The sequence below is a fragment of the Schistocerca nitens genome, chromosome 5, assembly GCF_023898315.1.
Source record: "Schistocerca nitens isolate TAMUIC-IGC-003100 chromosome 5, iqSchNite1.1, whole genome shotgun sequence".
Lineage (NCBI taxonomy): Eukaryota > Metazoa > Arthropoda > Insecta > Orthoptera > Acrididae > Schistocerca > Schistocerca nitens.
The window spans coordinates 343,082,923-343,097,001 of NC_064618.1; the positions used below are offsets into that span (position 1 = coordinate 343,082,923).

At 40.2% G+C, this 14,079-nt stretch overlaps 1 protein-coding gene across 4 annotated transcripts in view; it reads left to right on the forward strand.

The window, feature by feature from the left end:
- Positions 1-14,079, forward strand: part of LOC126259473 (pyruvate dehydrogenase phosphatase regulatory subunit, mitochondrial) — a 161,555-nt gene that overhangs the window by 16,613 nt on the left and 130,863 nt on the right. For all 4 annotated transcript variants that reach the window (XM_049956309.1, XM_049956308.1, XM_049956306.1 and 1 more), the window contains 2 exons: positions 8,863-9,026; positions 9,203-9,439. In XM_049956309.1, coding sequence (XP_049812266.1) covers positions 8,863-9,026; positions 9,203-9,439 — 401 coding nt within the window. The remainder of the gene's footprint in view (positions 1-8,862; positions 9,027-9,202; positions 9,440-14,079) is intronic.

Genomic DNA, 14,079 nt, shown 5'->3' on the forward strand with positions numbered 1-14,079 from the left:
ATTCCAATGTTGATATCTGCTTATCGATAGATGTTGCCATAACCATCAGACTGTTTGAGCTTACCTCCTCATCATACTCACTTTCTGTGCAGCATAATTTTCAGTGGTTTGCACTGATAACTTTTCATGTCATTGCTCGCTACTGATTTCATCTACACCAATCTATTCATTTCATTTTATTGCATTTCATTCATATATCCCCCCCCCCCCCCCCTTTCCCTCTTGTGGCTGTGAAAGCTGTAGCACTGTTCCCTCAGTGCTGCAATTCCAACGTACCCTGTGGTAGCAGCATTCAGAAATCATAGGTGGAAAAATTAATGACTGTGACAGTTTGGGGCTTCCTCAGATAACATAATGATTATTGCAGCTGCTAGAAATGATCAGGAATTCCAGGTTTAGCTCCCATTCTTGTACAATTTTTCACTTTCCACTATAACTGCTAAATATGTTTGGGAATTGGATATACATCCTAAACTTCTTACCCCACATCCCCGTCCCATCTCTACAGGCATCTCCCCCCCCCCCCCTTCCCCCCACTATGTCCTTTTACCTCAATCTCTGTTTGTGAGTCTTGTTTATTGTTATCCCAAACAAACCATTCATTAGGAACTGAAGTCACTTAAAATGAATTCACTGAGATCATAGTTTACATGCCTTGCTACTATAATTGAAACTGATAGCAAGAAGAAAATGAAACCACACATTTCACAGCACAGCACATTTTCTTTCTCACAGTCACTTTACCAGAATACCTGTACATTGTCATTATAGAAAAAAATGTATAGCCTATGTCAGGAATGTTCCTTAGGATATCCTGTAAAAAATTGAATAAATTGGTCATGAGCTTTTCAAGATTTTTGGTAACAACATTGAACAATGACATGTCTTCATAACACGGTAGTATAGACTGCATTGGAGGTGCAGCATATCTGAACAGTGTGCATTGAAATCATGATTTCATGACACTGTTCTTCCTTTATTGAATTCCCATCAATCCATTCATGTCATTTTCATGTATTTTATTGATTTCATTAAAATAATTATGCTGTCTATTAATTACTGTATTTATCATAAGTGCAACAAGTGCTGCAAACTGCACCACAAAAATATATGTTTGAAATAGCTACAACCTTTCAGCTCATTTGAAGTTGCTATAGTTGATAGACTACATTTTCATCATTGCATTTCTCAGTTCTACATCACATTATGAGTAATGCATTAGATTAATGTAGCTCTATGCAGAATGCCCAATCTTAGCAGATGCTGAAAGAATGCATTATGTTGGGGTAATTTTAATCAGTTAATAGTGAACAGCTGCTGCCACTGGTGCTTCTACTTTTAAAAAATGTGTAAGTGTATCACAGAAACACTAACTTTTATAACTTCTTTCATTTCTCAAAATATAGCAAACATCTAGGAGGACAATTAATTATTAGTAGACAGACTAAGGATATGACTAGAGGAAATAGCACAAAGTGCCAACAATTATTGAGATTTGAAAACCTACACAGACATAGCAGGAGAAAGGCAGTTGGGATATCAACAAAGTAAGGAAAAGATAGATTGCTACTTACTATAAAGATGACACATTAAGTTGCAGACAGGCATAACTGAAAAACAGTTGCACATTAATTTTCGGCCACAGCCTTCTTCAGGAAAGGACACACACACACACACACACACACACACACACACACACACACACACACACACTCACTTTCATTCACACCCACATGACCGCCATCTCTGGCAGCTCGGACTGGAATGCAACAGTCACATAGAATGGAAGCAGCAATCTAGACGGGGTGGGGAAGGGATAGCAGTGTACAGATGGGGGAAGAGAAGAGTGCTGTCTAGTGGTCTAGTGGAGTGTGCAGGGCTAGAATGCCATCAGGAACATGGGGAAGCTTTGGGGCTGGGAGGTGGGGAGGGGGAAACAAGGAGTGAAAAGGAGAGGAGCAGGGAAAGATAGGCAGGTGCACTGGCAGAGGGTAGCACGCAAAGAGGGTGGGAGATGGGAATAAGGTAGAGGTGATACAACAGAAGGGGGGGAACCTGTTGGTTGGAGGACGTGGGGACAGTATGTTACCATAGGTTCAGGCCGGGCTAATTTCGGAAGTGGTTAATGTGCTGTAAGGATAATTCCTTCTGCGCAGTTCAGAAGATCTGATGGTGGAGGGGAGGCTCCAGATGACTGAGATAGTGAAGCAGTCATGGAAATCGAGCATGGTACGTTCAGCTGCATGTTGTACCAAGGTTGGCAGTGGCAGTTGATCATGGTGGACAAATGGTTGGAAATCATACCAATATAGATAGCTGTGAAAGATTGCAGCAGCGCTTGTATGGCTGCTTTCACAGATGGCCTGGCCTCTGGTGAGGTGGGATAAGCCTGTGACAGGACTGGAATAGGAAGTGCTGGGTGGGCGGATTGGGCAGATCTTGCACCTGGGTCTTCCACATGTATATCATCCTTGTGGCAAGGATGGGAGTGGAAGAGGGATGGACTAAGGTATTGTGGAGGTTGAGTGGGTGACAGAACACCACTTTAGCGGGGGTGGGAGGGGTATTGAGTAGGATGTCCCTCATTTCAGGGCATGATGATATCTGGGATGCTTCCTTTGAAAGGGCATGGTCGACTTCCTTCCCTATCCTTCTGTAATCCAATGGGACTGATGACCTCGCTGTTTGGTCCCCTCCCCCAGATCAACCAACTGACAACAAAGTAAGCATGGTGAGAGATAATAAAAGCCCTGTTGATCCAGTTGTTCCAGTCTGGGACGATATTGGATGATGAAAGGAGCACTCTTTTCTGGCTGGTCCTAGCAGGTGGTGAAGGTATTGGGACTGTGAGGGGAAATGGCAGAGTAGATCTGTTTGGGGATTAGGTCTTGGGGATAGTGCCTGTCAATGAAAGTATTGGTGACAAGTTGTCACTGCAGATAGCCCACCCACAGGTGGTTGGGCTATATAGGAGGGATTTCTTGATGTGTAAGGGATGACAGCTGTTGAAATGCCGGTACTGATGGCGATTGGAGGGTTTAATGTGGTTAGAGGTGTGGATCGAGCCATCAGAGATGTTGAAATGCAGGCACTGTTGGCGGTTTTAATGTGAACAGAGGTGTGTATGGAGCCACTGTCACTGTTGATGCCCCCTTCCAGTACACCAACATCCTTCATGCCCATAGTCTTATTGTTACTGAACACTACTTTTCCCAAAGTCCTTCAGATTCCATACTCACTACCTCACTCCTCATACTTCTTACTAACTTTATCCTAACTTTCAACTACTTCTGCTTTGAAGGGAAGGTACACAAACAAGTTGTGGTTCAGCCATGTGCAGCTGCATGGCACTCTTTTATGCCAACCTGTTTATGGTCCATCCACAGGAGACCTCCCTAGCCTGCTATGATGCCAAGTTGCTAGTCTCCTTCAGCTTTATTGGCCTAACTCAGGGCCACAACACCCTATCTTCATCCCTTCATTCGACAGCTATCATCCCAACAAAAAATCCCTGCCAGAGAACCTGGCCACCAGCGGGACAGCGTATTTGCAGTGACAAGAACTTCCATGCCCAGTATGCTGAGGGTCTGACCAAGGCCTTCACAGACAGGCACTAGTCCACAGACCTAGTCAACAAACAGATCTCCCATGCCATTTTCCTCACATGCCCAATCCTCCCATTAACCCCAAGAACCTGCCACAAAGGAGTACCCCTTCATCACCCAATGGCACCCAGACAGTAACAACCAAACTACATCCTTTGCCACAGTTTTTATTACCTATAATCGTGCCCTTGTATGAGGGACATCCTACCGAAGATCCTGCCCTCTTAATGTAGTATTCTGTCACCCAACCAATCTCCACAACATCCTAGTCCACCCATATACCAGTCCCAATCCCAATCACTTCCCACAAGGATTGTATCCCTGTTGAAAGCCCAGGTGCAAGGCTTGCCCAATCCAACCACCCAGCACTTTTTATACCAACCCTGTCACAGGCTTATCCTTCCCCATCAGAGGCTGGGCCGTCTGCAAAAGCAGCCATGTCGTATACAAACACTGCTGTATCTATGTGGCACAACATTCAGCTGAATAAACATTCTTGATTTCAATGGCTGCCTCACTACCTGAGTCATCTGGATGCTCCACTCCACAACCAGCTATTCTGAATTGTGCAGATGGAAGTAATCCTTACAACATATTCTCCTTTCCCAGAATTATCCCACTCACAACCTATGGTAACATACTGTCCCCACATCCACCTTCAAACTGTTTCCACGCCATTTGTCCTGTCACCTTCTTTGTGTGCCACCCTATGCCATGCACCAACCCAACTTTCCCTGCTCCTTTCCCTGTTCACTCTGTTCTCCCTCCCCACAGTGCTCTTCTCCCCCCCCCCCCATGTCATTAGCAGTGAACCTCTGTACAATCTACACAAATAATAAATCTGTAAAACCGGATTTTTAATGGGTTTTCATAGGCATCATGAACATAGTTAATGGCACCATATAAGCTTTAGTTAATAAAAACTGGATCATGGGAAACTGATATTCATAAATAGTAAAAAAAAATATGTGTATGTATATATGTTCCACACCTCCTCCGAAATCACAGGACTGATTTCCACAAAACTTTATAGAGATATTACATACTGTCTGGAAAGAATACTGTGGGGGCAAGAAGCACCTAGCTATCAAAGGGCTGGGGGTTAAGGGGGGCGTGAAAAAGAAGTTAGGCCACAACACATGAATACCCAGATTTTATTAATCCGCTATTTGGGAATGGGAGCACTTAATGGCTTGCAATAAACTTTACACATAATTTCAAACATTTACATCATTTTTTCTCACTGACACCCAACATGATGATGAAAGGAAAACAATTTTTCACATACTACATTTTTTGCTGTTTATTTTCGCATTCATATTATTGAAGAAAAAGACCTTGTTTCACAAAGCGCCTTGCATCCAGCGCACGTTGGTCTATCAATTACTCATATGATCTTCAACGCATCCCTGTTGGTTTTTGAACTTTTTTTGATCAAATTCTAAGTTGATTTCTGAATGAATCGTAAACTGATTTTTGAATGCGTGCATAGTGTACATGATGTCTCTGCCAGGGGAATCCCCATCGCATCTAGAAAAATACTGCAGACAAAAGGGGACGGGTCTATACGAGCTGAGTGAATAAAGCTGAAAGGGTGATTGATAATCGCTGTTTTATGTGGTTGACTGGGTTTGCAAATCATCAGCGTTGTTATAATTACTAGCGAATTCCACAGATTCAGGCTACCAGAGTGGAAATAAACGACTAACAGGAATAACAGGCAACTAAGATTACGTGTATCCAAGAAAATGAAATTTTGACAGAAAATTTTTGGCCAGACCGGTACACTACAGTCCCCGGCTAGCAGCCGCTGAAGTTCTATTCTGGGAGTAGCGTGGAAAACGCGTTGTACAAGCACTTAATATCTCCTAACCGGAGAACAAATGCGGGATAACTAAATCGGTGATTGTGGCAGGGTTAGTGAAGTAAACCAGAGAATAAATTTTGACACTGGCAGGAATAGTTATAGAATTAGTGATGACAAGATTGTTTGTTAGAACGAGGAAGGAGAAGAAACGGAGACTGTCACAAATTACGGAAGTATATGACGATTCCAAATTTATATAAAAATTACATACTACTACTTTTCAATCTCATGCATCAGAAGCTGGAGAGTATGAATGAAGGGGACTGATGACCTCAGAAGTTTAAGTCCCATAGTGCTCAGAGCCAAGTATGAATGAAATGTGAAATTATTTCCTTACATAAAACGCTTGCTTGTAGTAGGCCTAATGGGCTTTTGGTATTGGTACTTCCTGAATTATATTCTGTCATGTTATAAAAATGACCATTTGTGCCAAAACAGTCTTGTTTATTTGGTGTGTGCAACAACTGCTGCAGTATTAAGCAGGCCTATTTCGTTTTATCTAGCAGACAGTGACAAAATACACACAATCAGATCGAGAAACCACACCAGTCTTGGGTACTCTTTGTATTAACAGCTTTTCTGGTATTAGACAACGACATTTCGTTTTTTTCATGTAGCAAAACGTTGACGAACTTTGATGGCGTAACAGATTCTTTCCCAGAAAGGGAAGTACGCCATATAAAGCTGTGGCAAGATTAGAGAGAAAAAAAAAACTTTACTCGTTTTATGTATCCTATATTTAATTTTATGTCACACAGAACAGCAAGTTATTAGCTAATAGGCAGTAAAGACTGCAAATTTTCTGGAGAGTTCTTGTTCTCCCGGTTACAAATAATCCCATCCACTATTAATTGCGAGATTCTTTTTAAGCGGGGCAGGATGACAAACCGGCTGACTGCAGGAGAGGCACCACAGGACAATTTCCACTGTCCTGAATACAGTTTGATGGCACCCATTACAAAATATTACACGTTTGAATTGGAATCGTCATATACTTCCGTAATTTGTGACAGTCTCCGTTTCTTCTCCTTCCTCGTTCTAACAAATAACATGTATTATGTTGCCTCGATCATATATGTTTTATGTATCAGACACTTCAGAAAGACGTGCACTACAATATGTAGATATTTTTGAGAAGTCGATTTTTTTAAGTTTTGGCGTCGTACCTCAAACGCTCGAAGGATGGGGAGTGCCACTATCTAATATTGGCCTGGTTTGGAAAGTAGATCCGGACCTGGTGCACAGAGCAGTCTAAGTTGTAGTGGGGAGGTGGTAGCCTCCACGTGACCCGTGTTTACATTAAGTAATTTTGCTGTTTCCTCTTCGTTTATTGCTCTCACGTCAAATGAAAACAAAACGGATTTCTGTGGTCGGGAGCTATCAAGTGAATTAAAATACGTGCTCATAATTATGGAAGGCTAAAATAAGTTATTAGTTTCAGATTTTATTTTGTTCTACCTTTCTGACAGTCAAGTGTTAATCGCCTTGCAGCACAATGAAGTTATCTTTGTCGGTTTGTTAAAGAAATTTGACTTTTATTAATCTTTTCTGCTGAGGCAGTCAATTTATTTGAAACAAAGTGTTTAATTCCACACTGTTGCCTAGTTTCAACTGCTCGCTACATTTCAAGTGCATGTTTTCATCGTCTAGCACGTATGGCATTATGCCATAATAAAGAACCAAACATGAGATAATGCGGTACTGGTACATCTGAATCTGGACATACGAATGTGCACTTTAAGCCAAATTATGCATTTTAGTAAGGTTCACAAAATTCCCATGCTCTTGGAGTATCCTCTAATGTCTTGTTTCTTTTATGACATAATGTAAGATCTTTTAATGTTTTACACGTACGAACGCACGGGCTTCCTGCGTCATCGTAGCTGCGCAAGCGTGGCGACGCCTGTCATCTGGCACAACTACTGAAACGAATCTAACAGGTCATGGCAAAATATTCCGAATGGTTGTTTGAAAAGTGTTACTTTTAAGTAAAGCAAATTTCCTTTTACACAAGATGAAATCTGTGCGCGAATGACCGATGAATTTCTTAAATCACAGAGCCTTTGACTCTCATTCAAAATTCAAATCTTTGAGAACGACCATTTAGAATATTTTCGAGCCCAGAAGATCAGACATTTATACCATTGTTAAAAAATTTGCTGGCACATTTCTGTGATGTATCTTGAAGTGTAACATGTGCAAAAAGAACAACATTACGTGTGAAAGCCTAGCTTCTCTTGCAGCTTATTAATCTTAGAGGCCAATATTATAGGGTACGTGGAAGCTTTTCTTTTCTTGTAGCAACACTATGTATATTAATTTAAACCCTTAACTTTTCCTGCTTGTGTGTTCACACTACTTAACAGTGATGTTGCTATTGGCTGACTACATCGCATGTCCTGTGGTCTGAATATCTGCTGTCATCAGCTGGCGAGATCGTTTGACATGAGCTACAATCGGCTTACAAAAGCGCATCGCAATCTCAATCGCAATCCTTCAGAAAGTAACATGTTTGGTGGAATTCCAATGTATACTTTCGTAATATGAAAATACGCAGCGTACATGTTGCTGCACATCAGACATCTTTCCAAAACGTGTTTTTTCCCCCTGAGTTCAGTTTTCAAAAGTGTTGCGAAATTCTACGACGGTGTATAAAACCACAACCATTGAAAGGATTGATAAGTATTACAGTTCCGAGGAAAATTATACTGTTACTTAACATGGAAAAAGTGTATTTTCATCCGGGAGAAAGTGTATTTTTAACTGGGAAATCCGGAAAAAATCCGGGAATTTTTTTTCCTCGTCCACATATACACCCTGTTGGCTGAGATGTCCTATCTGATATGATTCAAAATTAATGAATACAATGCTTATACAATCTTCAGTGTGTTTATTCCATACTTCCACATTATCTGTTGCATAACGTATGTGCCGCATAATGTATAGCTACTATGTGCGCTATCCAGTATTTGAGCCTGACAGAACGTAGTGACCTGCAGCAAACTTTACACATAATTTCAAACCTTTATGAAACTTTTTCCTGCTGGCAAGCCCTGCAAAATGGTGAAAGGGAAGTCATTTATCACTTAACACATTTTTGCAGTTCGTGCATTAAAACTGTCACATCAGGCATGATGTCATGACATTTACATCTATTGCTTCTACAAGAAGCACATATTAATGAAATTACTGTGGTCGTAATGGCAGTACACCTACTTTACCATTTTATTAACATTTTTGAGAAATAATTCAATGTAAGTTATTTATTTATTCCTCCATAGACAATATGAATTGTATGGATGCTGTGAGTTACTCATTAGTACATAACAAAATTGACATATGGGAGAATAGATCTATTTCTTTCTTTACAAAATTAATCTTCTGTTTCAGGCCCTGGGGGATAGAATGTGAGCTTGTATCTCCAGCAGAAGCAAGAGAATTGTGTCCATTTATAGCCATACATGATATTCTTGGAGGGCTGTGGATACCTGGTGATGGAGTTGCGGATTCGTATCAGACTTGTCTGTCACTGATAGAAGCTGCCAAAAAAGGCGGTGTGTTTTTGTACATAAGCAAATTTTTTTAGCAAATGAATAAAATAACATATCCACTTCAAGCTCCCAACCCCCTTTGTTAAACTTTACTACTGTCCTATCAAGACACAGTTTTGTGTGAAAATATCTACAATGTGCATGAGACGCTCCAAAAATATTTGTAATTTGTGTTTCAGGAGTCCAAGTATTTGAAGGCTGTTCTGTGAAGAGTGTTCTTAACCAGGATGGAAAGGTTGTTGCTGTTGAAACAAACAGAGGAATGATAGACTGTGATTTCTTTGTGAATGCTGGAGGTTTCTGGGCACGACACATAGGCAAGAAAAGTGAACCATATGTCAAAGTGCCACTTCATGCTTGTGAACATTATTACCTCCATACAAAACCCATCCCCGGCTTAGATCCAATGTTGCCTGGTGAGTAAATCAATGTATTCTGCCTTGTAAAAGTTTTACAATTTTTTATATGAATTATGACTTAAAATTCAGCAGAACAAGTAAAACAAAAATTTTTTAGTATTCAGTCAGATATTTTTTTCCTGCATAGATTTTTATTCTGCATGTAGTAAGGTTAGTCAAAGAAACTGTGTACTTTTTGTGTAGTTTTTATTTTGTTAAAAAAATACTGAAATTTAGTCTCTCTAAATAGTATATAAAAGTCTTTCATGTTCTCTCTCAGTTCAATGAATTCAAGAGGGAAATTCTCGTCTTAATGATTTATAGCTGTAGTTAGTTGTGCCAATTACCTTGTACATCAGTTGCATTTTATACTGGTTCCCATTTATCATTCTGTAATGCCTTCTTAAGTTTATCATAATTAAATTATGTTTTATGTATAAATCTATCACTTTTTGTTATATCTACAATCCCTTTATCAGTTTCCGTGGTAAGGCATCTGTAGTCAGATATGTAGTTTTCTGTGATAGTTATGTTTATTTTCTTCTTTGTTGTTTGCGAGAATGTAATCAATGCATGTGTCTGTAATTTAAGTAGGCTGCGGGTGCCACATGCGAATAATAATAGTAATCTTCAAGGGTGTAAAAATAATACTGGTTAGTAAATTTTCAATGTAAACTGGCAGCTTCAGCATTGAAAGACTTAAAATAACACTGGACAATACAGTTGCTATCTGTTTCATTCAACAGTAAATTCTTCCCATATAGTGCTTTCCTGTGGATATCAGTGTGGTATTTCTCTTTGGTTCTCATTGTATGATGGTATAGATTAGAGTTTATGGTTAGTGGCAAAGCTCTGACTGAGTATACCACTCTTTTTATATGTGAGATCAGTACCCTATTAAATTACACAGACATGCATTGATCACAAACATGAAGAAGGACAAAGTAAACATAACCAACTTAAGAAAACTACATATCTGATTACAGAGCCCTTATCATGGAATTGATGTAAGAAATGTGGGCTCAACAAAAAGTGATATATTTATACATAAAAGACAATTTAATTATGATAAATTTAAGACATGGGGAAATGAAAAGTAGTAACCAGTATACAAAACAACAGAAGTAACTGATAATTTGCAGACTACATCTAGAACTTTACGATGCAAACCACTGTGAACAGCAAGGCAAACAGTATGCCCCATTGTACCAGTTATTAAGGTTTCTTGCCATTCCATTCATGTATGGAGCACAGGAAGAATTACTGTTCAAATGCCTCTGTGCATGCTGTAATTAATCTAATCTTGTCCTCACGATGCCTATGGGAGTAATACATAGGGAGTTGTAGTATATTCCTGAGTCATTTAAAGCTGGCTCTTGAAAATTTGTAAATAGGTTTCCTCAGGATAATTTATGTCTATCTTGAAGAATCTGCCAGTTCAGTTTCTTCAGTGTCTCTGTGACACTCTCCCATGGGTCAAACGAACCTGTGACCATTCGTGCAGCCTGTCTCTGTATACATTCAGTATTGCCTGTTAGTCCTATTTGGCACAGGTACCACACAGTTGAGCAGTATTGTACGAGGTGCATTCAAGTTCTAAGGCCTCCGATTTTTTTTCTAATTAACTACTCACCCGAAATCGATGAAACTGGCGTTACTTCTCGACTTAATCACCCTGCAGACGTACACATTTTTCACAACGCTGATGCCATGATTCCGTGGCAGCGGCGAAGGCTTCTTTAGGAGTCCGTTTTGACCACGTGAAAATCTCTGAGGCAATAGCAGCACGGCTGGTGAATGTGTGGCCACGGAGTGTGTCTTTCATTGTTGGAAAAAGCCAAAAGTCACTAGGAGCCAGGTCAGGTGAGTAGGGAGCATGAGGAATCACTTCAAAGTTGTTATCACGAAGAAATTGTTGCGTAACGTTAGCTCGATGTGCGGGTGCGTTGTCTTGGTGAAACAGCACACGCGCAGCCCTTCCCGGACGTTTTTGTTGCAGTGCAGGAAGGAATTTGTTCTTCAAAACATTTTCGTAGGATGCACCTGTTACCGTAGTGCCCTTTGGAATGCAATGGGTAAGGATTACGCCCTCGCTGTCCCAGAATATGGACACCATCATTTTTTCAGCACTGGCGGTTACCCGAAATTTTTTTGGTGGCGGTGAATCTGTGTGCTTCCATTGAGCTGACTGGCGCTTTGTTTCTGGATTGAAAAATGGCATCCACGTCTCATCCATTGTCACAACCGATGAAAAGAAAGCCCCATTCATGCTGTCGTTGCGCATCAACATTGCTTGGCAACATGCCACACGGGCAGCCATGTGGTCGTCCGTCAGCATTCATGGCACCCACCTGGATGACACTTTTCGCATTTTCAGGTCGTCATGCAGGATTGTGTGCACAGAACCCACAGAAATGCCAACTCTGGAGGCGATCCGTTCAACAGTCATTCGGCGATCCCCCAAAACAATTCTCTCCACTTTCTCGATCATGTCGTCAGACCGGCTTGTGCGAGCCCGAGGTTTTTTCGGTTTGTTGTCACACGATGTTCTGCCTTCATTAAACTGTCGCACGCACGAACGCACTTTCGACACATCTATAACTCCATCACCACATGTCTCCTTCAACTGTCGATGAATTTCAATTGGTTTCACACCACGCAAATTCAAAAAACTAATGATTGCACGCTGTTCAAGTAAGGAAAACGTCACCATTTTAAGTATTTAAAACAGTTCTCATTCTCGCCACTGGTGGTAAAATTCCATCTGCTGTACGGTGCTGCCATCTCTGGGACGTATTGACAATGAATGCGGCCTCATTTTAAAACAATGCGCATGTTTCTATCTCTTTCCAGTCCAGAGAAAAAAAATCGAAGGCCTTAGAACTTGAATGCACCTCGTAGAATGTGGTACACAAGAGATTTGTAAGCAATCTCCTTTGGAAACTGATTGCATTTTCCCAGTAGTCTATCAATAAACCAAAATCTACCACCTGCTTTACCCACAACAGAGCCTATGTGATCATTCCATTTCACATCCCTACAAAGTGTTACACTCAGGTATTTGTATGAGTTTACAGATTCCAGTTGTCATTTACTATTATTGCAGTCATAGAACGACACATTTTTTTCATTTTGTGTAATACCCAGTTTTACGTTTCTGACCATTTAAAACAAGTTGGCAATCTTTGCACCTCTTTGAAATCTTATCAATAACTGACTGAATATTTACGCAGGTTCTTTCAAATAGTACTTCATTATAGATAAGTGCATCATCTGCAAAAAGTCTGAGGTTGCTATTAATATTGTCTGCATGGTCATTAATATACTGGGTGATCAAAAAGTCAGTATAAATTTGAAAACTGAATAAATCATGGAATAATGTAAATAGAGAGGTACAAATTGACACACATGCTTGGAATGACATGGGGTTTTGTTAGAACCAAAAAAATACAAACATTCAAAAAATGTCTGACAGATGGTGCTTCATCTGATCAGAATAGCAATAATTAGCATAACAAAGTAAGACAAAGCAAAGATGATGTTCTTTACAGGAAATGCTCAATATGTCCGCTATCATTCCTCAACAATAGCTGTAGTCGAGGAATAACGTTGTGAACAGCACTGTAAAACATGTCCGGAGTTATGGTGAGGCATTGGCGTCGGATATTGTCCTTTAGCATCCCTAGAGATCACTTGCAACTTCAGGTAACCCCAAAGCCAACAATCGCATGGACCGAGGTCTGGGGACCTGGGAGGCCAAGCATGACAAAAGTGGTGGCTGAGCACACAATCATCACGAAACGACGCGCATCTGTCGGACATTTTGTGAACTTTGTTTTTTTTTTGTTCTAATGAAACCCCATGTCATTCCAAGCATATGTGTCAATTTTTACCTCTCTGTCTACATTATTCCGTGGTTTATTAAGTTTTCAAATTTATACTGACTTTTCGATCACCTGGTACATCATGAACAGCAAAGCTCCCAACACACTTCACTGTGGCACACCTGAAGTTACTTGTACATTTGACGACAACTCTCAATCCAATATAATATTCTGTATCCTTCCTACCAAAAACTCATCAATCCAGTCACAAATTTTGCTCAATATCTCATATGATCATACTTTTGATAATAAGGGTGGATGTGTTACTGAGTTGAATGCTTTTCAGAAATCAAGAAATACTACATCTCCCTTAGAGTCCTGATCCAAAGCTTTTGGTATGTGAAGTGAAAAGAGTGTCAGCTGGGCTCTGCATGATCGATGTTTTTGGAATTGATGCTGGATGCTGGTTGGGCATGGAGGAGGTCATTTTGTATGAGATATCTCATTATGTTTGAGCTCAGGACATGTTCTAAGATTCTACAAAAATTCGATGTCAAGAACATTAGACAATTATTTTTAATGAAATACAAACTGCAGTACTCAAAAAATACACAGAGCCATAGAGAATTCCCTGACCTCTTGAAAATCACTGTCTTTCTACCAGTGTACAAGAAGGAAATAAAAACTGACACAAAAAACTACAGCCAGTATCATTAACATCAAAACTTGGTCAATTGCTAGAGAAGTAATATTAAAACAAGTTGAGGCATATTTCATCAGATATAAGTTATTCAACAATGTACAGCATGGTCTGAGAAGAGGAATATCTGCTGT